Below are 25702 nucleotides of genomic sequence, written 5' to 3'. Positions count from 1 at the left end.
CAGAGTCTTGAAAAAAGCTTCTGTTTGCGGATTCAAGATTCGTATGATGAGTTGCGGATCGGAAAAGGCCGCCAAGTTTTAGTTGGATGTCGTCAAAATATGCAGTTAAGCGGGGCGACGAAACTGCATGTCACCAAAGCGCATCATGGATTCTAATTTGAGAGTGGGCTCTGCACGATTGGGAATGCAATCTAGATCAGATTATCAACAGATGATAAAGTGAAAATACTATCGATACATGAATAAATAATTATCTGCATAGTCAATTCTTTACGAATCCCTCGACTCTCTATATAGTTCTCTTCTGGCTAACAAACTCAGTATATAAAATTCTATGTGACGTTTTGTCCCTTGTAAAAACGCCGTGCTAATCCAGTTCCCAAAACACCACCAATATCCTTATATCGCTCTCTCCAGAATAAAACATGTATAGGTAAAATGGAAAATGCTGCCACAGCCCTCAGCAGGAATAGCCGCATTAATCTGATTTGGGGGGCACTCTGCTGACGCTCCTCAAAAGCGAGCCTTTGGGTTTCCTTGGAGTTGCTTGCCCAAAAGAATCAGCTGCTTTGCCTCTCAGCGGAGTCGCCATCTTGTTCCATAGTCGTTGAGCGGCCGGTGTTAAGCCTCCCGATACTCTCGGGCCACTGGTGAATCTCGGTGTCTCCATCTGACTGGCCTTGCCCGTGAACCCTCTTCGCTGAGACTCGCTCTTGGACTTGGAGATTCGCTCCACCATTCGCTCGTGGAGGAGCTCTCGTTCCCTCTGGTCTTGGATCTTGAAAGGGTTTGTCGCATCGCCGGGCCCCAAGTTGATAGGCGCAGGCATCTTGATGGATGCGTCGTCGTCACCGTCTTCGTCATCCACAAAGGCGTACCCATTCACTCGCGGGGTTTCACCACCGCCCACAATGCTAGAGTCGAGATCTTGCTGTCGTGGCTTTCCCGCAATAGCGTCGCGTACTGACGACATGGTTGGGGATAGGGGTCGCTGTGGCACATGAGGCTGCGGCATCCTCGTATTCTCATAGCTAATCGACCTTGGCGCCATGCGAGACTGCTCCTCTGCGCTCTCGGCAATCGTCTTAACCCCGTCTTCGAGGCCCTCCGGCTCGAACATGAGACCATTCCGTGGAGCTGCCTTCCACGAGTCTGGCCGTGCAGGCCGCTCTTCGACATCCCTGATGGCCAATAGATCTCTCTTGAATCCATCGTCAACAAGACTCCGTGTCTGTTCCAGCCTGTCGGTGACCTCTTTCTGTTTGATCATTTGTTTCGAGGGAAGCTTATTTCCACGCCAGAGCCAGGCGTATTTATCGGCCCTCTTCTGGTTTTGCTTGTCGATTAGTTTATAGAAGCTTTCATTGTCTTCACTAGTGTAGGTGGCCTGAAATGTGGACAAGCTCAGGTTGAGGTCCAGCCCCGGTTTGGCCTGCACGACGCTTGTTGCCACAGACGCTGGTGTATCGCCGACATAGCTAGTGGGAGTGCTGTTGCCATTTGTGATGTTGATTGATGAAGAGGCTCTGGTAGGTTTCCGACCAGGGGTCATGACGTGTCGAAGTCTCCGGCTGGCGCTTGATATCCAGGCAGCATCTTTCGACTCCATCGCATCCAGATACTCCTGCTGAATCTGCGTCTCCAAAAGGCCGGGAAAGAAATCCCTGGCGATAATCTGCGAGAGCGCTTCTGTGTACGTATCCTCATCCAGCACTTTCTTGGGCCTCTTGATCTTTTTTGCTGGCGGTGGAGGCGGCATCAGATCTGTGTCGGTCCTCTTACGCACCAGAGCGTTTAAGGCCCCAGCCGCAGACTCCATGGCGAGCCGTGTTAAGACGAAACCAGAGATTCGTTTTAGGCTCTGCCGTATGTTTGATGACGTGGTTTGGTTCCTTGGAGGCTGCTTTGTTGATGTGAAACTGGCCTTTGATTATGACGAGAGGTGTTGTTTGTTGATGTGCAAGCAGGAGAGTTTGGGCCGTTCAGTTGTTGAAATGAATGACAAGGGTAGAGTCGCCATGTGAAAAGTACTGTGCCAACTGGCAGTACTCCGGACTACTGCCGCCACGCCAGCAAGGCCCTTGTCACTCGCCCCACGAGCCGCCACATGTACATGTACGGGTACATGCATCTATCCGACCGCAGCACGCACCAGCACCAGCACATGGCCGCCATCCGGGCTTTGTTGTATGCGCAATGGACGGAATGGAAAGCCACAGGTCAGCCTTAGGGCTGGCCAGGCCGCTGGAACATGGACGCCTCCGACATCCACAGGGGCACATGGCAGCGGCAAATAGCACAACCTGGTAGGCCCTACAGGGGCCCGGCAGCCTATTGAGGAGCCTCTGGAGCAGCCTAGAGGAGCCGAGACGGGCATCTGCACTTGGCCTTCTCCTCATTCGGACCTTGTTAGGACCTTGTTAGCCCAATCCAGAACCCACTCTGCATCCCCAGTTCTTTATCGATTCCAGGTTTTGGGCTCTCTTTGCGAAAAGTCCAAACCTCTCACTTGCTCCTCCAGACGCTGCGCCTGTGACGTTGACCGGCCGAGGACAAAGAGCTCGTCTTTCTTGTATAAATTATCTATTGTGCATTCTCCCATCTCCAAATCCTGCGAATTTCTCTTGCGACGGTCTGGCGCACGCGATATCACGGCCCTAGGCTTCCCTCCCAATATCTCCGCGTGCTCCAGTCCAACCTATAATCACCCCTCTTCACCATGTCGCAAACGGCTGTCGAGTTCAAGAACCAGGGAAACAAGGCGTTCTCCCATGGGGATTATCCTACAGCAATTACCTTTTACAGCAAGGCCATCGATGCAGATGCCTCCGAGCCCACGTTTTTCACCAACAGAGCCCAAGTATGTAAACCCGACTTCGCTCCGGCTCGGTCTTTATACCCCAGGCTGCAGCTTGACTAACTGGCGTGTGACTAGGCATACATCAAGACAGAAGCATACGGATATGCCATTGCCGATGCCACCAAGGCTCTCGAGATCAACCCGAAGCTGGTCAAGGTAAAACATTCTCACGGCCGCATTGTACAAGAGTTTGGGGCTAAGTCATGGTTTTTCGACATGTAGGCATACTTCCGCCGAGGCCTCGCCCGCACTGCGATTCTAAAACCCAAGGATGCGATTGAAGACTTCAAAGAGTGTGTCCGACTGGACCCCAACAACAAGGATGCGCGACTCAAGCTGGAGGAATGCAAGAAGATTGTGCGCCAGCTGGCTTTCTTCGCTGCCATCGAAGTTGGCGATGAGCCATCCGCTGCGGAGGGGCTTGATCTGGACTCCATGGTCGTGGAGGATGGCTATGACGGAGCCAAGCTTGGAAGCGAGATGACCCAGGAATTTATCGACGACATGATTGAGAGATTCAAGAATGGCAAGCTCCTTGCGAAGAAATACGTCTACCAGATCATCCTTGCCGTCAAGAAAATCGTATACGACGAGCCCACCATGGTGGAGGTGGAAGTTCCCGAGGGAGTCGAGCTGACTGTCTGTGGTGATACCCACGGTAGGCAAAACATATTGTGGCATAGCTGTTATTGGTTATTTATTGCATGGTGCTAACTTATTCCCGAATCTAGGCCAATACTTTGACCTCATGGAATTGTTCCGACGAAACGGTGTTCCATCGGATAAGCACTGGTACCTGTTCAACGGCGATTTCGTCGACAGGGGTTCTTGGTCCACCGAGATTGCGTTATTACTGTACGCCTACAAGTGGCTACGACCCAACAACTTCTTCCTGAACCGAGGAAATCACGAGACAGATGACATGAACAAGGTCTACGGCTTTGAAGGAGAATGCAAAGCCAAGTATAACGACAGGTAAATTTGGATTTTGGACTCTGACACCAATACGGTCAACGGTTACTGAACACCCATTATAGGATTTTCAGGCTATTCTCTGAGAGTTTCTCAGCATTGGCCCTGGCCACATTAATTGGATCCAAGTACTTGGTTCTCCACGGCGGTCTATTCTCCGATGATAAGGTTACATTGGACGACATTCGTAAGCTGAACCGACATAACCAGCGCCAGCCTGGCCAGTCGGGCCTGATGATGGAGATGCTGTGGACCGATCCTCAAGATGAGCCCGGCCGAGGACCCAGCAAGCGAGGAGTCGGCATGCAGTTCGGCCCCGATGTCACCAAGAGATTTTGCGAGAACAACGGTCTGGAGGCCGTTATTCGAAGTCACGAAGTGCGCATGGATGGCTATGAAGTGCAGCACGATGGCAAATGCATTACTGGTATGTCTCATGTTGATTGGACTAATTTCTATCGCCCCCGAAAAGCTAACGATTGATGATCCTTTAGTCTTCTCCGCTCCGAGATATTGTGACTCGACTGAGAACAGGGGTGCTTACATCAACATCGGACCTGATTATAAGCTTCGGTACGAGCAGTTTGATGCGGTACCGCACCCGAACATTCGGCCAATGGTGAGTCTCCCTCTTATCCCTCCTCCCTCTGCTTTTTGAGGACGTTGCTCTAATATATAAAATAGGCCTATGCTCAAAGCTCTCTGATGTCGTCCCTCATGTAAAGTATTAGGTCGATCTAAAGAGAGGCGATGAAGGGCTTCTAGGAACCTGGGGGCCATATAAACCCGTAGCCCCCAGGTATCCGAAGGGGTATCAAAAAACAGTAAAAAGCTTCAAAATATGGCCATGTAAGAGGCGGCACTTAGATATACCCCTTTGTAGATCAGGTATTTTAGGTTATGCAGCATCAATGCCTCAATTGTTCCACAGCCGATCCTGTCCATGGCTTCCAACCATTGAGCCAAGCCAGTCGGAGCACTGCTTAATTCGTAGGAGAGACTCGACGCCTCCATCACCGGTGCCTTTCCAGGCAGTAAGCGCTGCGGCAAAGGAGCCGAGATCTTCTCGGGGCACTCGAACCCAGCAGTCCGAACCCTCGACTTTGAGCACATCAAGAGGAATTGCAGTGCCAGTTAATCCGAGGAACTGACGTAAAGCAGCCGTGCAGTAAGACTTGACCTGGAGATTGTCGAGCTCAACAGCGGCATCGGGAGGGTTCGTCAGAAGCTCCAGATGGACGTATGAGAAGGGTGGCGTTTTGATGATGCATGTGAGAAGCTCCTGCGATTTGTGAAGTTTCGTCTTCTCCAATATTGACCTCTCGGCCTCCGAATTTGTGTTTTGACTCATTTTTATAAGATAATTTGAGTGGGAGAGCGTAAGTTGTTAGAGTTAGGAGTGGTGTCTAGATGGTAGCTCTTGGAGGATGAAAATCTAAATTGCGTTTGTTGCATGTTTTGGGTTAGATGCATAGTTTATAGGCAGTCTGGTCAATCTTTGGAATCATAGAAACACACAAAAACGAGAGAACGAGATGCACTGCCCATTGAATCGAGGATTTATTGAAATGGAATTTATATCAAATATTTAAAATGAACATTATATAACTATAGCATTTCACATAGATCCTCGTATGTCAAAACCCTGCGAACAGCTCCAACACACGGTACGTACTCTACGCCTCGGAAGCAATTCCGCACTAGCGCTCCTCCAGCGCCTTTCCGCCAAAATGACCCATTGATAGATTCCATCTTCAAGCTTCAGCCTTGCCAATTCATCCAACAAACCTCCCTCCCTCTACCGCGCAGCATGTCTAGCTTCGTCACTCCCGGCCAGCAGCGCTACCTGCGCGCCTGCATGGTCTGCTCCATCGTCATGACATACAGCGTCCGTCTCTTCTCTTCTCTTCTTCTCCCCCCAGAAACGCGAGCCACTGCTGACCTCCCAAATCTCTACAGCGCTTCCGCGACGAAGGGTGCCCCAACTGCGAGGAGTTTCTGCACCTCATCGGCTCGCAGGATCAGATCGAAAGCTGCACGTCGCAGGTCTTTGAGGGCTTGATAACGCTGGCCAACCCGGCCAAGTCGTGGGTCGCAAAGTGGCAGCGCTTGGACGGATACGTGCCCGGCGTGTACGCGATCAAGGTCTCGGGCCAGCTTCCCGACGAGATTCGGTCCTCTCTGGAGGATGAGTATAGGATACAATATATTCCGTACGTTTTTGGAAGGATTGCTCTTTGTTTCGGTGAGAATGAGAGACTGACTTGATGATGCAGGAGAGATGGCACGCAGACCGAGGCCGATGCTTAAACGAGTATGGATGTTCACACAATGATTTGGCGTACAACAGAGGCGAATACGGCGTTTTGGTGATGGAATCAAACATTGGAGGACCAAAGATTAATATATAAATTGTTGTTAGGTCATTATGGTATCTATGGAAAACGCAACATGCTACAAAATACATCCGTTCCCATATGCAATCTATACGCTATATCAAAACCCCCAAGAACGCCATCCCAACCCGTCATATCCCTTTCAATGATTCCTCTGCTTTTTACCGCTAGGCATCCCAAACCCGACCGAGCCGCTGGGTCTCTTCCTCTCCATCTCTTCCTTCATGATCCTCTCGGCCTCGCTCATTTTCTTGGGCTGTTGAAATACGGAACCCTTCTTCGACCCTGAAGCCAACGCGTTCTTCTTTGCCTGGGCAAAGACGTTCTTCGTCTGTGGTTTTTCGCCAAACTTCAGAGACACCCCGCCAAAGCCCCCTTTATTCGCGACTGGCTTTGGCTCCTCCTTTGACGCGGCGGCATCTGTCCCCTCGTTCTTTTCGGCATCTTTTGGTCCTTCAGGCTGATCTTCTGTAGATTTGGACTCCGGCTCCGGCTTAGGCTTCGCGCCAAACGACAGCTTTATTTTCTCGCCATCTTGTCTTTTGAGTTCCCTGTCTTCTGACTCCTCTTCGCCTTCTCCATCGCGTTTCCCGGCGCTCTGCTGTGCTCGTTTGATCTGTTCTCGAATCATGCGCTGCTCGATTTCTTCGTCGCCCTGATCCTGGGCTTCCTTCCTCCTCAGCGCCTCTTGTCGTCGAAGAGCGTCGGGCGAGTTGTCAATCCAGCTAATGTGAAGACCCTTTTCCGTCTCCTCCACCCGGCATATACCTTCTTTTCCCAGATATTTGGCGAATTCGGTCAACGACGGCCATTTCGTCGCGTTCATGTGAATGTGCTCTTTGTTGGCAATATATTCCTGGTAGAACTGGTTGATCTGGACTTGCTTCTCTCCATGGGCCGTCTTGAGCAGCGACAGAAAGTCCTTCAGGAACTCGTCGCTATACTGGTTGATGAACTTTTTCGGATCCTCGCCGACGACGAGCATTTGTCGCACGTGGCTTTCGGACTGGGTGTGCATCTTGAATCCATTGGCGTCGCGACACTGCTTTTCGCAGACTTGGCAGTACCATCTCAGGCGCTGGAGTCCTTTTGACTTGAGCTTGTTGCCCAAGTACTTGGTTGAGCCAACCTCTGCTTTGGGCATGTCGCTCTTTCTTTTTTGTAAAGAATTATTCTTCTGGTATCGGATCCGACTGCAGCGGCAGTCAAAGCTATAACGTGAGGGCGAATAATACGTGAAATGTGACGTTTGTTATGGAGATGGCAGTTCAAGGTGTTGCCGGGCTCAGCCTTGCATGGACGACGAAATCTTATCTTATCGCCACACTATCTACTTGCCGAGGTTTCTCCAGAGTCATTACCTCAGCCTTATTTCTCTTGGATGTCAACATTTATTGTTACTGCATCAACGCCACTCCATCGACTTCTGTCTCTTCACAGTCTCCTTTATTTCAAACGATACAGCGGCTGCTTCGCGTTCTTCACCCCGCAACTACGATACCCGACACCACAGCCCAAAATGTCTGAGCGTAAAGTTCTTCAGAAGTACTACCCCCCGGATTTCGATCCCAATGATATCAGCCGCCGCCGAGGACCCAAACCCACAGGGCCGAGAATCCAAACCGTCCGACTCATGGCTCCCTTTTCTATGAAATGCTTGAGCTGTGGCGAATACATATACAAAGGACGCAAGTTCAACTCTCGCAAGGAAATCAGACCAGACGAGAAATATCTCGGTATCCAAATCCTCTTCTTCCACATCAAGTGCACGAGATGCAGCGCCGAGATTACCTTTCGCACGGACCCGCGCAATACAGACTACGCGATGGTCAAAGGCGCCATGCGCTCATTCGAGCCCTGGAGGAATCGAGAACTAGCTGAAGAGTCGGTAGAGGAGAGACTTGACAGGCTAGAGCGGGAAGAAGCCGAAGCAGCGGGCGAGGAAGAGAAGAATGCAATGGAGGATCTTGAGGCCAAGAATGCCGATGCTCGACGTGAAATGGCTGCGGCCGATGCCCTTGATGAAATCCGACAGCGAAACGCAAGGATACATCGATCCGAAAAAGAAGGGACGGATTATGCAGACACTATAATTCGTGCTGAGGACTCGGAGCGGGAACGACAGGACAGAGAGGATGAAGAAGCGGCCAGACGAGCGTTTGCGGCAGCGGCTAAACGGCAGGGCAATTCTGCCTCAGATGGTCCAGGCGACTTAGAAGAAACAGCCGCTGAAAGTGCCGAGTTCTCAGCATCAAGGGACGGTGACATCGCCACGGAGAAAGCTACGTCCTCATTAGAGACCAGCACTGCATCATCATCATCATCATCCATGCCGCCCCCACCGCCGCCGACATCTTTCAAGAGAGTGGTGAAGAAAAAGAAGGATCATTCGGCATTGCTTGGTATAAAAAAGAAACCCTCTTTGGTGTAATGACTGAGAAGGGCAGATGTAAGGGGAGAAACTTTGAGAATATCACGAAACCTAAGGAAGATTCGATTGCTCTTGATTTACATGGTGTTTTTACATGGACGGTGTTAATACCAGGCGGGAATGGGTTCATTAATGAATTATAATATTATACACATCACACATGGTCACTTGGCTTCATATAAATTGAGAGCAAAACAACTGGTAAATGTTTGAATAAAGATTGCCATGGGATTGGAATCGTCTCAATTCGTGTATGCATCGTCGATTGCTATTATCATTATCATGTACGGTGGCTTTCCAGCCTGATATAGCCCCCTCGTCCTTCCAACTGTCCAATGTCCCAAGTATGTACTGCGCCGAAGGAATCCGAGTTCCCAACCAATTAGTATCCTGCCATAAAAATCCCCCCCAAACGCCGTGCGTGTATCATATAGTCGTAAAATCAATAATAAATAGAAACGAGCGACAAATTAGCGAATGACACCAAGTCGGCTCGTTTTCGGTGTGACGCAAGAGTTGCTTTTGCTTTCAGTGTAGATGCGTGATCGGTAAAAAGAAGTTGGTTTGTCTCTATTGCAGGCATTCCAATCTTGGGTTTGCCATGTCGACGGCGTATTCCGCTACTAGACTGTCCCGAAATTCATTTTCAAGTCCCGTCCAGATTGCCAATGGAGTTCTGCCATAATGGCAAAACCATTAGGAAAAAAGAGAAGCACCGCTAAGCTAAACATGCGCAAATTCAAGCAGCGAGTTTTCGCTTTTGGACACCCGCCAATGCAAAGATGCTTACATCGCAGGTGCTGTGCCGTTGGTCATGGATGTGCCAACTGATGATCGGCCCGAAGCACGGGAACTTGTAGGCGATAGCGCGGCTCCAAAAGCCTGCATTTGGCGTTTTGTGTGGTCGTGGATGAAGCGAGAGTAGCTGGAGATGCTCTGTGGGGGAGGAGGAGAGTTTGTAGGCATGGAAACGGAGTAAGCGTCTTGTCTGCCGGGCATCATGACGAGTGTTTGATTTAATGTGATATAAATTGGATTATGTTGAGTTGTGGTTTATATAGATGTCGAGGGTGGTGTGATTTATCCTCCAGTTGCTGATGAGAGTACGTAGATATGGTTGGTGGTGGTGTGATACGATGGAAGTCTTCAGCGAGGAGGCGAGAGTATTAAGTAGTTGCTTGATTGAGGTTGTCAACAGAAGGTGTTAGATGGGCTGATTAAGGATGACGTATTGAACAAGAGGTGTAAGGCAAGAGCTAGGCAAGGCTGTGGAAATCAACAGATGCTGTCGTGGCGAGCCTGGAACAGAAGGTGCGGATCTCAGGGTCTTTATAAATGTGCAAGACAGAATCCAGGACCGTCCACCACCCAATGATCATTTCCCCTCATTCAAACCTCGACATGCATACATTCAAGGGGATCAGACTAGGAGAACTAACTTGCTACCTAGTCTAGGGTCCTCTCGACCTTTCCTCCACCCCTCCGATGGCTCGACCGACTGCATACCACATACCAAACACACGCACAATTACTCACAGGACACCCTCAAAGACCCTCACCTGGGCCATCCTGTCCGCCCCAGCCAAACGAGCTGATCGGCAGTGGGCGAATCAACCGACGGTAGCGCAGGTGAAAATGGCGTATCACTACATTAACTAGCACGGCGAACAAGGCCTGTTCCCTGCTGGACGCTGCTCCTTGGCCACCTCTTGCACGGTGATAATCGCCTCCAGCGCCTCTTCGGTGTTAGAACGCTCCACCACCGCTCACCCACCGCTCCGCACAAGCTCGACACCCTTTTTGGGGCCCGGCCGGCTGCTGTTCGCTCAGGGTCCTGCGAGGCCCACGCCACCACAATCATAGTGGGCCGGCCTAGTTGAGGATGGAGATTGTCCAGGGATGTGCAGATGCTCTTCCAAGTTCTGGAGGCGATACGTATGAGCAGTTGAAACGGTGGGCAGCAGACTGGAGAAAACGGTCCAAGTTTTGCCTGCCAGAGTCCCTGCTGATCGGAAATCGTCATGCTCGTCACACGCGTGTCATACCGTCCCTCTTTGGCCTTTTTCAAATGCTTCTTCTGGAGCAGATAGACTACAGACTCATCCAAGTACCGTGGACGCGATACTGTGGGCACCCCATCCGCCAGGAATTGGGAATTACGGGGCTCAAGCCAGCATCATTGCTTGACGTGTGTTCAAGGTTCTTTGTTGCCCAGAAAGCTCTGGCTTGTTTAGAGGCAACTGCGTCAATGGGCACGCTACTCTCCTCCAAAGCGCCCGTTGCATCAGATGAATGCATGCGCCCGCCCTCTTAGGCCTTGTCTTGGACAAGGCGAAATGTTCGAGACCCTTTTCTTGTGTCACACAATTGCACGCCATGCTGCAAGCTTAGGGATATCAACTCTAGTTCTCTGTCCATTATTCAGCATTTGGCAGATGTCGGAAACCGGGGCTTCCGGATATTCTATCTGTGCTATTGGCCAGAGATTTCGAATTAATCAATGCATAGCTAGCGTATCCGGTGCACATGCAAATCTCCCCAAGAAGGAGGAAACGCGGACAGATTAATCTCTCCAAAGATCCAAAGAGGAAGCAACGCGGACAGGCCAGATCAACACCCCTACCACTTGGGCTATCAATCGAGGGGGTTATTCTCCATTTCCTCACGGGTCAAGGTTCGAGAAAGAGCGAGCTACGATCCCTCGCTCCAATTAGGTTATGGAGTTTGTGTGCCTGGGTCGTGTTACTCTCACCCATGCATGCATTTTTGAGGTCCGTTTATTCAATGATGCGGCATCCTAGCAGTTATTCGGACCCAATCGAGATATGAGCTCAACGGTTGATCAACCTAGGCCCTACCAAGCCTACGAAGCAGATATGCACGTTGTGGCTTTCAACCTCAACGTATTCAACGTGGCCCCCATCGAGATCAAACAGCGCCGCTTCGTTCAACATCCACTTATTGCGAAGAGAAAACATTCTTCACTTCTGGAGAACGACGGCAGAAGCCCAGATCCGCCTGCCCCCAACCGATTCCCCCCTCTCGCCTCTCCAGACGCCTTCCAGTCTGAATGAAGTCACAATGCTCAAGGAGGGAAACAGTACGGTCAAGGCTTCTACAGCGGTGGTAGCCATACTGTAGGGTTGACGCATTACAGCAGTTGATGGACTACTACGTCGAATCAGCAAAAAACCTGGCTGGAATACCCAATTGAAAGGCTGCTGTATGTGATGTCACCCGTTACCCCACTGCGAAAACGGCGATGCTCCAGCTCTGAAAACGTTGCTCGATCTGGGCCAACGTTTTCGCCGCCTCCGTCACGGGGTCCACATCACGTTCCTCTACGCCATTACGGTGCGTGGATCGACTCTCATGTTATCCAGAGTTGTTCATGATCGTCGTGCGGTGGCCTCGACGGTTCAGCGAGTAAATCACCCCTAATCTGGTGCTACTGTACGTCTCATACGGAGTACTGCGCGGTTTATCATTGGCCTCTCCCACGACCAAGCTTCAAGGTCCCTGCGTCACACGCCGGTGATCGACATTCAGAGTCTTCGACATGCTTCTCTCCGCAAGCGAACCAAGCTTTTGCTAAACCATCACATCATTTCCCCCAGAGCTTGATTGGGCCAGCCTCAATTCTTTCTTTGGCTTTCCCTCTTGAGCCTAACCACGTTGCACGGAACCATCCGTAAAGGTCAACTTTGTTGGTGGACTGTCTAGTGGATCAAGACATAGGCAAAGGCCAACCAGCGTTGCTCGATCCCTCGAATCCATGTGTCTTCGTCCAGATCTTGAGTGGCCATAACCGCCAGTTTAATTTTCATGATCCACCTACGCCACCTAGCCTTCTTTTTCTCCTAGTTACACCTCGGTGGGAGCAACTCCAGGTGAAGCAGAATCGCTTGCTTGCATGTCAAGCATGTATTGCTCTGCAAGTATAGGCGACGATCCCGGCATTCAACAGTCGCCGCAACCTCTGGCCCCTGTCGTGCGAGAAGGCTAGCATCACTCCGTCACCATTAGATGCAAACCTTACCAAGACCTCAGTGACAGTGGAACCATCATTTCTGTATCTTATCCAAGTTGAACAACTGTGACCAAGTTCATGTATTGCGTGAGCAGCTCAAAGAAAAGAGGCCATTCACAGAAAGATGGCAAACCTGCAAATGCTATGTGGGGTACGATGAGCGAAGACAATACCCTTCACGTCATACCAGCCTGAGCCAGCGTATGACGTTTGTACGACTTGATATTTGCCTCCATTCAAGACATCTCTGAGTATTGTCCAAGGCTACAACACAATCATTTATCGAAGAGCGGCTTCAGAGCCAAAAAGACAATACACGTCGACGGTCATCAAAGTTATGATGAAACTAGCGCGGCTAACTGCATGCCTGTCGTTTATGAGGACCGCTAGAGTTGCATCAGACTCGCACGGAGCGTTACATCCTCGACTGTGACGAAGTGGCAAAGTACTAATCATGTCGGTTTGCAGATTTCATCGTGATACCAAGATTCACGCTTACCCATTGGCCTCCTTTTCCTTTTCTCATACTCTTGGAGCAGGTCGCTCTTGGAACTTTAGCAAACTAGTCAGCAATTATCGAACGGGCTTCGATCACGCATAGTGGCAGTTCAACAAGTCGGCCCTCATGCAGACTATGTCATAATCTGACCTCGCTCGCCAATGTCGCCATGCACTTGCCAGGATAAACACGTGAAGAGGCGGCCACTATATGATGGCGCCGGTAGAATTCAGAAATCGACCTCATCACCAGGGTGATCGATGACCTCACAATGCCCATCTCTGAAGCTATCGCCAAACACTCGGCGCTCTAGCATCCAGCCTGTGACGCAGTTCGACAGGGGAGATCTACGGTTCAAGTGGATTTTGCTGCCGTCGATTTCAAACTCTATTCTCGGTACTGTGGCATGAAGTGATGGCTCAAATCGGCGATGTAGTGCCATTTGGCGTCAATTGGAACTGACTCTTCACGAACGGCTTCAAGACCTAGTTCAACCCAATTTACTCAACAAAATGGTAACAAAACTGAATGATAACTCCTGACCAAGTTGTTCGTTTTGCACGTCAGAAGGGGCGAAAAGGAGCAAGTAATTGCAGGGATTTCTACTCCGCGTTCTGTCATAACTCATTACATTAAAATATGGAGAGAGACTCTAATGACGCCTCGACTTCCTCTCCAGCGAAGCCAATTCCTTCTTTTCCTTGCCCACCACCTTCTTCCGCTTCCGCTCAATCGCCTTGTCGACTTGCGACTTGCTCATGCTTGCATATCTGTTCATCAGCACTTGCTTCTTCTGCTCGCTCTTGCGCAGGTAGAACGGCTGCTTGCCCTGTGCCACCAACTCCTTTTCCTTCTTTCGGTGCTCTTGCAGTATCTTTACTTCCTCCTCCTTCTTCTGGCGGGCCTTCTTCTTAGATTCCATAGATAGTAGCTGTCGTTTCAAATCCTCCTTGACTGTGACGTCCTTGGTCTTCTTGATCTGCATGCGTAGCTCTGCCATCTCGCTCTCGCGGTACTCGTCCAGGAAGGCATAGTTCCGGGAAACCTTGGCCTCATCTACCTGTCCCGAAAGATTGTCGAATCGGGGGTCGCGAGTCTTGCGGCGCGGATCGGCGAGGATTTCGCGGCGCCTGCTGACGGGCTTCTTGGACGTCATTTCCTGCGGCGCGTGTTTGGAGCTTCGCTTCGATGCATCCACCCGACTTGATGGCTTTTTCGGCTCTCGTCTTAGTGATTCTTTAGTTGTTCGTTCTGTAGGCTGATCGTCTTTGGAGGCATCCGCCTTGTTCTTCTTTTTCTTCTCAGAAGGGGGTAAGCTGGCTGCTGCGCGAGCTAATGCGCCGAAAGAGATGGATGAGAAGTCGACCTTTGGGGCATCCTCTTCCTCTTCTTCAGACTAAAGATGGTTCAAAATATAAGCATCATAAACCTGTAATATTCTTTTTTGGAATCAAATCTTGCATACCTCTGAGCCAGACTCTGCTTCGTCTAAATCTTCATCCTCATCACCGCTGTCTTCTCCTTCTTCAGATACTTCCTCCCCTGAATCATCCCCTTCGCTGGCACTCAATTCCGGTTCCCAGTCTTCCTCGCGCCGGGCTTTTACCCGTCGCTCAAGACCCAAGGAGCCGAGCTTCCGTTTGGAGGACATTTTCGGTTTCGTAGTCGGACAAAAGCGTGATGTTGGATATCGCAGCAATCTTCAACCCTAAAAGCTACAGCAGTAATCTTCCTTCTTCCTACAAATTATTTTTTGGGGGCGTTATCTTATCGATAAATGGACCCCGGCTCGTTCTGCACGGTTTAATGGGCGACTTATGCAAGTAACCAGCAACTATGTGGGGGACTTAGCGTCCGGAAAGTATTCAGCCAACACCGAAACTAAATCATTCTAGTGCAAACGAAACATCTCGCCTCGATAATGCCCTTTTGCAAACCTAGGAGGAGCGCTTAATGTGGCCACGCAGGGTAATCACGGGACTCTCCTGCTCAGCACGCTCTGCCGCAAACAAGATCTGGACACGGCCACTGTCTAGCAAACACCGGAATCCTTTTCCTCGCAGTCCACCGCTACGACAATCCGCTTCTGAGGCCATCGGGCCAGAGACCCACGAGGAACCGCCGCTCGTTTTACGCTCTTCTACAGAAGTCAATTATTCCTCAACAACAAGCGATCAAAGCAGAGAAAAGGGGAAAATGAAGCCCCAGAGCGTCCAAATCCCAGGGCTGACGCTGCTGAACAACCTGGCGCCCCATGCGATTGCGCCGACTTCTGAGGGCAGCCTCATCAGTCCTGCGGCTCCCCAGCCGCCCGCCAAGGCGCCGTATGTGCTGCCACGAAAACAAAAGGAGAATAAAAAGGCAAAGGCAAGGAGGGCGTTGGCAGAGGCACAGGCACAAGCTGCCATGAGCCGCATGGCGCAAGATGCTGCTCCTGCTCCCGTCTCTGGCCAGCATGGGTACGATGAAACAAACTACCCTTCTTCCACAAATCAAAATACTAACAAGTCTATTATCTTTTAGTGCCTACAACTTCAACTATTTCGATTTAAGCAACGCCAACGCCAACTTCATGAACCTCCCTCCCAACAACTTCCACAACTCCAACAACTTCATCGCCAGACCCCCTCCGGCCGGGCCCCGATTCCCTCCCAAGAACCTCCCTCAAGACGGCCGCGTCGCCCCCAGCAAAGCATCCGGCGGCATCCCCGACCCTACACCTCTCTACATCGCCCAGTCCCTCTCGCTCCCGTCCTCCCTCCGCAACCCGCGCCGCATCCTCGTCATCATGGACCTCAACGGCACGCTGCTCTACCGCCCCAACAAGCGCAACCCCTTCAACTTCATCCAGCGGCCCCACGCCCGCGAGTTCCTCGACTACTGCGTCGACACCTTCCACGTCGCAATCTGGTCCTCGGCCCGCCCCGAAAACGTCGACAAGATGGTCGGACAGCTGCTCTCCCCCCAGCAGCGCGCAAAGTGCCTCGTCATCTGGGGCCGCGACAAGTTCGGCCTCTCACCAGCCGACTACTCCGCCCGCGTCCAGTGCTACAAGCGCCTATCCAGCATCTGGAACGACCCCAACGTTGTCGCCTCTCACCCCGCCGCCGCCCAGGGCCAGCGCTGGGACCAGACGAACACCGTCCTCGTCGACGACTCGGCCGAAAAGGGCCGTAGTGAGCCCTACAACATCCTCCAGCTCCCCGAGTTTGAGGGTCTCGCCAACGAACCTCCCAACGTGCTGCCGCAGGTCCACGACTACCTCAATACCCTCTGCTATCAGACCAACATCAGCAGCTACATACGAGATCGCCCTTTTATGATCGACTCAACCTATAGCTTACCGCCGCCGCCAGACTTCCATATGGCATAGAAATTCTTGGCTATTAGATTCTTTGGTTACGTATACAGCGCATATTTTGATGAAGCCTAGTTGGGACTTCATGCCTCCTACATAGATCTGTACGCTCTACAAGCTCGTTGGCCTGTCTAGAGCATTCTAGTAGAGTAAGCCTTTTGAGCTTTTCTTTAGATACCCCTCATCTTATACTTTTTCATCTTCACACATAAAGGGAACTGGCACATGGTAGCTTAGACACTTTTTACGGTTTTGAATTGTTTCCTGCGGCCTTGTTGTATAAGACTACGTAGGCATGTGTGTGTGTACAAGCACATGAGATATCATCATTCATTCCCTTCAACCCTTTTTTTACCCATAACCTATCATCACTTCATAGCTTGTCATCCTCCCCATCCACTGTCGTTCTTTATTTGAAGACGTGGCCGTCGGCGTGAGGGTACTCCTTGCCGTTGACGATGACGGGCTTGTCCCAAGACCACTGGGCATCGACAAAGGCACGGTCCTCAGGCTTGGTGGGGTCAAGCTTGGTGAACTCGTAGCTCTCGTAGTCGGGAGCGACATCGAAGACAGGGACGTACTCCTGGCCACGGATGACGAAGGCACCCTCAATGACAGAGTCGTTGTTGGTTCCGTAGACGGAGGTGCAACCGAAGAGGTACTTGCGGGAGCCCTCGAGACGGTTGTTGAAGCCGCCGATGAGGTTGTTGGACATGAAGGTCATGGCAAGCTCATCGTTGTACTTGTAGGCAACCTTCCAGATAGAGTACTCCTCGAAGTTGACGTTCTCCCAGAACCACTTGAGGGCAGCGGGGGTCTCGCTGTTGGAGTACTGGCGCTTCCACTCATCGAGAGGAAGGGAAGCCTTGGGAAGAGCGTCAAGAGGGTGCTTGGCCTTGGGGGCGGCAGCAGGCTCCTCCTCCTCAGCGGCGGCGGCCTTGGGGGCGGGGGCAGCCTTGGGAGCAGCCTTGGGCTGCTCAGGCTTCTTGGGGGGAGTGTTGGTCAGGACGGGAGTCTCCAGGAAGGGGAGCTTCTCGGCGACGGCAGTGTAGATGGGCTGGTTAACAATGGTCTCGTACCATCGAGTAACAGCGGGGTGCTGCTGGCGCCACTGCTTGTCGAAGAAGTACTGGAAGCCGCGGTAGAGGAGGCCAGCGCTGAAGAGATCAGCCAGGGTGATGCGCTCACCAACGAGGTAGGTGTGGTGAGTGAGGTGCTCCTCAGCAGCATCAACAGCACGGGCAACCTCCTTGGAGATGTCATCCACAGCCTTCTTGTTGTAGGGGGAGGCACCGGTCAGGGGCTTGATCCAAGCACCGATCTTGGGGGCGACCTCGGTGTTGAAGAAGGACATCCATCGGAGGATGGAGGCGTAGCTAGCAATATGTTAGATTTGATGCGATACACCAGGCGGAGAGAGATGCGCGACTTACTCCTGCTTGGTCTTACCGAGAAGGGTGGTCTTCTCGTTCTGGGAGGTGACTGTATCATCAAGTCAGCTAGAGCACCACACCACGTTGACGCTAGAGGAAACTCGAGATTTGAAGAACAAAGAAAGGTGCAAGATCAGAAGTTGTCGTTATCAACACAGGAAAAGTTTTTATTAACATTTCTTTCAGACAGGGATAACTTAAAAATACTCTCATCATTTGGCGAGCGACCGGAGGAGTCATGATGTGTCGACAAGAAGAGCCAGGAAAATATGCGAGCACAGAACAGGATACGTACCGTAGATGGCGATAGCAATGCTCTCGCTCAGGGCGAAGCCATCCTCGCCGAGGAAAGCAGGGTACTTGCCCAGAGGGTGAGCCTTGAGGTGCTCAGCAGTGGGCTTGCCAGCCTCAACGTTGGAGATGTTGAGCTCGAGGCCGTTGGCCTTGGCGACAGCCTTGATGGCGGTGGCACGAGGTTGGTCCTGCAGCAGGAGAAGAGTGAGCAGCCTGGCACAAACACAAACAAAAGTTACGCGTATGATATGAGAGACTAACGGCGGTGGTGAAGAGAGTTCCGAAAGCCATTGTGACTGATGTCGAGATGCTTGACTGGAGAGTTGAGAAGGGAAGAGAGGAAGGGCTGGGGCGATAGAGGAATTTTTTTTTTCTAATGAGGGGAGATTAATGCCCCGCGGTGGCTGTTGAGGCAGCAAAGAGCAAGGGTTAATTATGGGGCTCTGTGGCTTTTCTGTGGCTGGTGATCTGTTCCAATTGCTCTTTATCTCCACGTGATGCAGTCCAAAGCTGCACGCCAAAGGCGAGGTTATCGTGGGGGAAGATTTTGTGGTACCACGACTTGGAGGATCGCAACGTCGTCTCGAATCTCCTCGACCGACGCTCGGCAACAATGGCGACAATTGCAAGCGGCTTGCGGCATGCAAGATGCGCAAGCTCGATTGCCGCAGCACAATGGCGGCCGGCAATCCTCCCGCGGCCGAGCTTTCAACTCGCCATCCGGTCCATAACCAGCGACTCTCAAAAGCCTCCCAGTCTTGAAATTGAAGCCGCCGAGTCCGTCCCGATCCCCTACCAGGGCGTTACGCATGCGCGAGTCGTTCCAGCAACGCCATCTTACTTCTCAAGAGAACCCCAGTTCAACGATTTATACATTGGAATCTCCAAGCTGCTCACCAAGTACAACCACTTGCCCACAGTGCCGCCAAGTGAGGCTCCGCAGATGCCATGGACAAAGCTGGAGGAGATGCGGGCGCAGATGGGAGAGCCCATCAAGTCATCGCACTATGCAAAAGTCATGCGGGTGGCCAAGCGCCTGAACCTCATCGAGCCCAGCTTACGGCCGCAAGAGGTCAAGGTGGCTTTAACGGAGTTTACAAGAGACATCAACCCATTCTTGAACATGCCCAACCCCATCACGATTGACAAGTTCGGGCGTGCCGTCGGTGTGGGCAAGAGAAAGGAGTCAACTGCTCGCGCGTTTGTCGTGGAGGGAACTGGCGAGATTCTGGTCAACGGCAAGACTCTGAGCGAGGCGTTTGGCCGCGTGCACGACCGCGAGAGCGCAGTCTGGGCACTCACTGCCACAGAGAGATTGGACAAGTACAACGTCTGGGTCTTGGTTGAGGGAGGCGGCACGACCGGGCAGGCTGAGGCAATTACCCTGGCCGTGGCGAAGGCGCTGGTCGCTCATGAGCCGGCATTGAAGACGGCTCTAAGAAGAGGTATGTTCAATACGAAAGCCAACCTGGCTTTTCGGTGTTTCTTTTTTGTCTCGATTCCTTGCTTTTTCGGTCTTTACGACGGCCTGCTAACGTTGCATCTCCCCAATTCAGCTGGCTGCATCACACGCGATCCCAGAACAGTGGAGAGGAAGAAGCATGGACATGTCAAGGCCCGAAAGATGCCTGCCTGGGTCAAGCGATAGAAGCTGCACGGGCGTGGATTTCCCGCGTCGTTTGTAAGCTCGGCTAGGCGAGATTACGCAGGACGCTTGCTTGAGAGCGAGCCTAAAGGGCGCTTATCTCTCTCTCTCTGCCTCTATTCCGAGAGCGACATTGTACCATCTACAAAATCTGTATTTATAGAACCCTACCTTGCCTAGACATTTGCTACTTGGGGACATTTGGGTTATCTTGGCCCATGCCGAAGCATTCAATGTTATAATGAAGTATGACCAGCACAAGTACGTCGTAGTCGCCGCACGGCTGTGCGTAATCACTAGAGCACATTGTGTATGAACTTCCATCTTGGCATAAGGCAAATCGAACTGTGTTTTCAGTTGCTGCTGAGCATATGTCAGCAGTCAAATCCAAGAAAAGAACGGGAGACACGTCATTGTAGTCATGGCTTACAATATCTACCTAGTTCAATGCATGATATAGTATTCGAGTCAGTAACGTGTGTCTCATAGGACTCAGCCGCACAAAAGGAAGGACAGTGACATACCTAGGTAATGAAGGGCGTAAACTGCCTTTTTTCTTTTCTTCTTTTCTTCCTTCACTCCCCTCCGGTTTCCTTTTTCTCTGTCTTCTAGGTAGCGAGTGAAACTATTGGGTATCAAGCAAGGATCCCACCACGACTTGGAAATGCCTGCCAAAAAAAAATAAGAAGAAATGATGCTACGGTGCCAACCAAAGGGCGAAAGAGCAGGGTAAGCAAGATGTGATACTACAGGCAGACTTGCTTTTTTTTTTTTTTTTTCTCTTTTTTTTTTTTGGACCCTTGAATCATGCAAGTTCCGGGGTTGTGAGGCTGACCGGCCCTTTTCTGTGACATGAGCCGCAGCACAAAGAAAGATTATATCGCCGCTGCTCGTCCGTATTGGCGGAAATTCAAGCCGCCTTTGTTTGTTAAACAAGCCACACTTGCAATATTTCATTGTATTCCTCAATGCGCCAAGAGCTACGCACATCTGAAAAATGATGTATTCAAAAGGTGGCTTCAGCTGAGCCATTCACAGCCTCCAAGTCTTATTCCTTCAGACGAGAAAGAAAAAGCATCGAAAGTCATGAAGCTTGTTCTGACGGGTCGGATCCGGCCCGTATGGCCCGTTCAGCAAGTTTAGCGAGATCGACATCACAAGTGACACACAAGCTGGACATAGACAATCAAGTTCAGCTCAAGTGTACCCCATGTCCATGGAATCGAGCCTAGATTCTCTCCCAATTCCTGCCAATGACGTCGAGTCAGGACATGCGTCAGCAAGGGATTGCGGTCTCAGCCGCGCGAGGCCCGTCTGTGCCATGTATATTGTTGTCGTTATTACCGGGTCCAGGGTAGGGGTTGGCAGACCAATAGAAGGCGGCATCATTTACAAAAGGGTGACGCAGGAGGGTTTCCTTTTCCCCCAATACTCTTTCTGGTAGCATAGGGTGTCACATCCCGTGTACTTATGGGGGTAGTTACATCCGCTGGAGCGAAGGCCAGTCCTCATAGCCGCGGCAACTGAATCTCAAGGGCAACTGAGCCAGGAAGCGCAGGTAATCGTACGATGATCGAGCGAGAGTCAACCAGGCAAGGTCATTTATATGCCTAGTATCTCTACCGGTATGTAGGTGCCAGCATCGGATCGGCGCTTGTTTTGGTCTCCCTCTTTTCCTTTTGTATGTCGGTGTCAAGGACAGGCCCTCGGCTCATCAAACCCGAAACTCGCGGTACAGGGGAGGTAGCAAGAGATAGCTGGGGTAAAACACGACCAGGATCACTCTTCCCGACCACTGCTATGTAAGTGCTCCACAGAGCAGCTGAATGTTGGGCATTAGCCTCTGTGGTGACGTGACAGGCCTGTAGTCGCAGTCGTTGATATGTGTGTACATGCTTCGTATGTGTGTGTGTTAGAGGCATGTCCAATCTCTCTTACTCCTTGCTTTAAACAACTGCCTGTACATACCTCCTGGCTGGGCATCAATGCTCGCCCTGTCTCGTGTATGTGCTCGTGTATGCAATCTTCGACACGGCGTCGGATCCGCGGTAAGTCCCTGTTAACTTTGGGCGAGCCAGACGAGATTATTAGTTCGTGCTACCCATTTCCGCTGTCTTGGGCGTGCGTCGTGAATGCCCAAGGAGCTTATCCCGAAGTAATTCAAATCATACTCCTGGTGGTATCTCCGTAGTAGTAGGAGCAATACTCCGAACAAGCAAAGCTGCTCCGGGCATGTGAGACATCAGACCACCTTCCGAGCTCTTACAGCCATGAATGGCTCGTGTCATAATCAATATCATGCGCCCGGGTCCCCGTAGTCGCTTCACTCGCGACTATCGTCAATGTTGCTTTTTTTGGGCCGGCCGGTTTTGTAGTCCGTCCGAGGTACTTCGCATCCATCGGAACAGCCTCGCGCTCGTGAGAGATTGTGATTACGAGCACTGCTATTATTAACCTAGCGAAACAGCTGCTGCTGACAGGCATTGAGCAAGGTCGTACACTTTGTAGATTGACGGCATAATCGCTTCTCGATTCCGTTAGTGCTCCCGGTGTCTTTGCCCCTGTATACACACCCACTCCTCACAACTCACCAGATTGGCCAACATCTGGCCAGAAAGCTCAGCGGGTTTTTTTTTTCCTCCTTCACTTCTCAGCGGAACATGGTTCAGAGCTCTTGGAAAATTATTCTTAGCTGCCCACGCTACACAAAGCCGAGCCCATCTCCACACTGGCTTTTGTTCCTCCTAATGGCTGCTCGTCGATGGAGTCGCTGTGGACCAGGCCGATGGCTCGCCTCTAGCACGGCCCTAGTGAGCTGCATTTTGCCTGTATTTGCCTGCTCCGGGCTCGCAGATTGGCTGCTGCCAGGATTTGCGTTGCAGCATGGCCTGTCCACGAAAAGGCACCCGAGCTGTGGACTTGACGCACGCTGCACATGGCCGTCCCGCGCTGGCCTCCACTCCGCGATCGAAATTCTTCCTAATACCCCGTCCCCTGTTCCTGGTCGTGGCGAGGAGGATGGCAATACCATAGACTGAGCTGAGAGCGTAGAGCGAATCCGATGTGAAGAAGCATCAGGAAGAGGAAAAAAGAAACGACAGAGGGCGGAAGAAAAAAAAGAGAGTTGACGCAACACAATTGGTTTCGCACCTGTGAAAAGTACATGTACATACACTTTGGGGTGTGCCTTCCTCTTCTCTCCACCGAGTGCCTGTGCCAGAATAATTACAGCTGCTCCTGCCCTGCAACAACCAGCAATCCTCACGTGCAGAGTAGTACAAGTGTAGTACCTCTTATCATTATGAGATGAATTCTATTACAAAATTCTAATTATGTACATGTTGGCGTCCGTTGTGCAGCTAAACTACCTCTACTACTATGAATCTGGTGGTACCTCAAATTAACGACGGGTTGTACAAGGGAGATCTAGTACTCCCGCCCGCATCTCAAAATTCCAAATCGCAATAACAGACTCACCTTCTACCAACTTCTGCTGCCTCTTGGCCATTTTCTCCTCCTCAAAGCTCAGCTCTGTCTGTCAAAGGCCCTTGCAGGTGGCTTGTCCAACGGGCGTGTCGATTCCAGGGGTGTGTACCTTCACCAAGCGATACCAGCTAGGCATTGTCTTAGATCAGAGATCTTTTGCTTCACCCGTGGGTAGTACATGTGATGGATTGGCGCCGTGTCTCGTGATCTGCTTTTGCATTCGGTATCCGACAGGATCATACAGTACTCTGACTGAGACATGCAGGTCCAGTACTTCACACAAGTCAGCGAGTAATTCACGACGCTTCACCTCATTTCCAGGGCATTGTGTGTCTCGCTCAGTTGGGACGACCCGGGTTGTCGGGACGCCTCTTGTCAAGGCCTGGATCGTTTGCGACAACCCTAATGGCCGGTCACTGAACGGGGAATTTCCCCTACCCCCGGCAGCTGACATGCTGCTGCTTTGGATCGACGGATGGCCGCAATGGCAAGCTGGAGGCTGTGGGCATTGAAACCTCGGTCATCCCCGTGTGTTGGACTAACCTCGAAAGCAGACCACTCGCTGCCGTGTTGCTGGGGCCTGGCCAGCCACGGCAAAACAACCGGCCTCCAAGCGCCGTCATCTATACGCTTTTAGCCATGTCTGGTCTGACGCCCACGACAAAAGAACGTTTCTGCTGGCTTACCGAATGGGTTCCTTTTCCCAACTACTCGTACCAGAGAAGCGCGATTACACGTGCTCCATTGGAGGGAGTGCCGTCTCAACAAACCCCTAGCCAGTCCAGGCTCTGCGTCATTGTTCAGCGGCCTATTCTGCTGTCATGTTCCAGCTCCAACCCAAGGGTGGTAACAAGACAGCCAAGCGTCTCAGACGCCCTTATTCATGCAAAAACCCTAGGCTGGTGCTGTCATGCGTTAACTTGCCGTTTCTATTTTCCGCCCTGCCTGCCTGCAATGCTCATTCGTCCGGAAAATGGCCACAGCTACTGCTGCTGCATGCATGAAAATGACACGCTTGTTACATCCGCCGCCATCTCTCCAGCCATTGATGAATTGGCGCAGGCAGAAGGAATGTGCGGCTTCTACTTGCTTACGGTATTCGCCGCGTTCAAGTACCGGCTCATCAACTACCTAATACCTGGTTGGCGGGTTGTGTTCCGACAGGCATTGCTTCCAGCTCCAGACGACGGGAATGGGCCTTGCTCACAGGAGTCTGTTAGGCAAAAAGACGAGAGTACCGAAGCATGCTGCCAAGCCCAATCCATCGCCGCACCCATCCACTAAGTCAAGATGCGAATCCACTCTGTTTCGTGTATGTGGTCTCTGGCGGACTTCGTTGTTTCCACTCTTGAGCAAGTCTGAGTTTTCGCTTGAGCATTTTGTCCAATCGCGAGTCTAGAAGCAACTACGAGTCCCTACTCGTACGCACCTTTTAGTTTGTGGGCTTCGCCTATGCGTACTGTGTACAAAGAAGAAAAGCACGGCGCGCAGTTCCTTCACTGTTACCTGTCTGGTTCCTTTCTTTTGTGACCCATCAAGGGGCCACCCCTGGCTTGTCCTTCTCCAACGAAGCCTCTTTTCCGCCGTGCCGGATGACCAGGGGGTGGCCACACGCAGATCCCAAATAATACCAAATCGACAATTCAAACTCTCACCTCTAGCCTTGCAGACTAGTGACAGCCTACCGGCTGTATCGCCCCAAGTTCTTCTAGGGCCAACGCAAGGTACAGAATACGACGGTATGTCCAGCACCCCGGGTCATACCAAGCGCATCTTGGCCGATGTGGCTTCCACCTTTCGCTACTGACAAGCAGCCCTGCTTTTGCATTTCTGACTTGCCGCACATTGTCTGGACCCCTAGACGGCACACTTTGGACTGCATACTGCTGACATCCCTCTTTCCTGTACTCCGTCCTCCCACACACCCACCGGCGACATGGTATACTGCCTCCTAGGGAGGGAGTACACGCCTCTACTTGTGCCATTTTGCCTCCTTCTTGTCCTTTCTCTTCCTCCTGCCTCGTTCTCTCTCTCTCTCTCTTTCTCCCTCATTTTCATTAGCGTGGATCTCGGAGAAGACGGTTTTGTCAACTAGTTCCCCCCTCGGTATAAGACCCGATGATTCCTCCAACGCCAGTCACCCGTCGGTCTCCAGCAAGGCTCCATCGATTTAATCATCTAGTATCACCACTAGTTTCTCGGTCTAATCCCCGCTGTTTTGGGATCTCAACCAAGTTTGCATTCCTCACCATCGTTATCAACTCTTACATAGTCACACTTCCCACGCCCACATACATC

The 25702-nt window shown here is 51.5% G+C and overlaps 10 protein-coding genes across 10 annotated transcripts; 5 read left to right on the top strand and 5 right to left on the bottom strand.

Annotated features, from left to right (window-relative positions):
• Positions 1 to 478: 478 nt before the first annotated feature.
• Positions 479 to 1819, bottom strand: T069G_09675 (nuclear protein es2 domain-containing protein; the record flags this gene model as incomplete). The annotated part of the gene is made up of 2 exons (XM_056176885.1): positions 479 to 914; positions 969 to 1819. 2 exons carry the CDS (start codon positions 1817 to 1819, stop codon positions 479 to 481), a joined length of 1287 nt encoding a protein of 428 aa, XP_056025363.1.
• Positions 1820 to 2719: 900 nt separating this feature from the next.
• T069G_09674 (PPP5 TPR repeat region domain-containing protein) lies at positions 2720 to 4555 on the top strand (the record flags this gene model as incomplete). Its single annotated transcript, XM_056176884.1, has 7 exons — positions 2720 to 2860; positions 2936 to 3016; positions 3083 to 3518; positions 3592 to 3835; positions 3898 to 4259; positions 4327 to 4451; positions 4517 to 4555. 7 exons carry the CDS (start codon positions 2720 to 2722, stop codon positions 4553 to 4555), a joined length of 1428 nt encoding a protein of 475 aa, XP_056025362.1.
• A 193-nt stretch (positions 4556 to 4748) lies between these two features.
• On the bottom strand, positions 4749 to 5183 carry T069G_09673 (uncharacterized protein; the record flags this gene model as incomplete). The annotated part of the gene is made up of 1 exon (XM_056176883.1): positions 4749 to 5183. The coding sequence occupies one exon, from the start codon at positions 5181 to 5183 to the stop codon at positions 4749 to 4751; it is 435 nt and encodes a 144-aa protein (XP_056025361.1).
• Positions 5184 to 5642: 459 nt separating this feature from the next.
• T069G_09672 (spt4/RpoE2 zinc finger domain-containing protein) lies at positions 5643 to 6142 on the top strand (the record flags this gene model as incomplete). The annotated part of the gene is made up of 3 exons (XM_056176882.1): positions 5643 to 5720; positions 5792 to 6045; positions 6109 to 6142. 3 exons carry the CDS (start codon positions 5643 to 5645, stop codon positions 6140 to 6142), a joined length of 366 nt encoding a protein of 121 aa, XP_056025360.1.
• A 228-nt stretch (positions 6143 to 6370) lies between these two features.
• On the bottom strand, positions 6371 to 7372 carry T069G_09671 (domain of kin17 curved DNA-binding protein domain-containing protein; the record flags this gene model as incomplete). The annotated part of the gene is made up of 2 exons (XM_056176881.1): positions 6371 to 6559; positions 6617 to 7372. 2 exons carry the CDS (start codon positions 7370 to 7372, stop codon positions 6371 to 6373), a joined length of 945 nt encoding a protein of 314 aa, XP_056025359.1.
• Positions 7373 to 7747: 375 nt separating this feature from the next.
• T069G_09670 (uncharacterized protein) lies at positions 7748 to 8659 on the top strand (the record flags this gene model as incomplete). The annotated part of the gene is made up of 1 exon (XM_056176880.1): positions 7748 to 8659. The coding sequence occupies one exon, from the start codon at positions 7748 to 7750 to the stop codon at positions 8657 to 8659; it is 912 nt and encodes a 303-aa protein (XP_056025358.1).
• Positions 8660 to 13840: 5181 nt separating this feature from the next.
• Positions 13841 to 14839, bottom strand: T069G_09669 (rRNA biogenesis protein RRP36 domain-containing protein; the record flags this gene model as incomplete). Its single annotated transcript, XM_056176879.1, has 2 exons — positions 13841 to 14584; positions 14654 to 14839. 2 exons carry the CDS (start codon positions 14837 to 14839, stop codon positions 13841 to 13843), a joined length of 930 nt encoding a protein of 309 aa, XP_056025357.1.
• Positions 14840 to 15384: 545 nt separating this feature from the next.
• On the top strand, positions 15385 to 16561 carry T069G_09668 (NLI interacting factor-like phosphatase domain-containing protein; the record flags this gene model as incomplete). Its single annotated transcript, XM_056176878.1, has 2 exons — positions 15385 to 15647; positions 15712 to 16561. 2 exons carry the CDS (start codon positions 15385 to 15387, stop codon positions 16559 to 16561), a joined length of 1113 nt encoding a protein of 370 aa, XP_056025356.1.
• Positions 16562 to 16955: 394 nt separating this feature from the next.
• On the bottom strand, positions 16956 to 18564 carry T069G_09667 (elongation factor 1 gamma, conserved domain-containing protein; the record flags this gene model as incomplete). The annotated part of the gene is made up of 4 exons (XM_056176877.1): positions 16956 to 17922; positions 17980 to 18028; positions 18275 to 18461; positions 18535 to 18564. 4 exons carry the CDS (start codon positions 18562 to 18564, stop codon positions 16956 to 16958), a joined length of 1233 nt encoding a protein of 410 aa, XP_056025355.1.
• Positions 18565 to 18886: 322 nt separating this feature from the next.
• T069G_09666 (ribosomal protein s9/S16 domain-containing protein) lies at positions 18887 to 19921 on the top strand (the record flags this gene model as incomplete). Its single annotated transcript, XM_056176876.1, has 2 exons — positions 18887 to 19718; positions 19830 to 19921. 2 exons carry the CDS (start codon positions 18887 to 18889, stop codon positions 19919 to 19921), a joined length of 924 nt encoding a protein of 307 aa, XP_056025354.1.
• Between the last annotated feature and the right edge of the window lie 5781 nt (positions 19922 to 25702).

Source organism: Trichoderma breve, chromosome 6, assembly GCF_028502605.1.
Source record: "Trichoderma breve strain T069 chromosome 6, whole genome shotgun sequence".
Classification (NCBI taxonomy): Eukaryota; Fungi; Ascomycota; class Sordariomycetes; order Hypocreales; family Hypocreaceae; genus Trichoderma; species Trichoderma breve.
The sequence above is the reverse complement of the archived record's forward strand: the minus strand, read 5'-3'. Positions and strand labels throughout refer to the sequence as shown.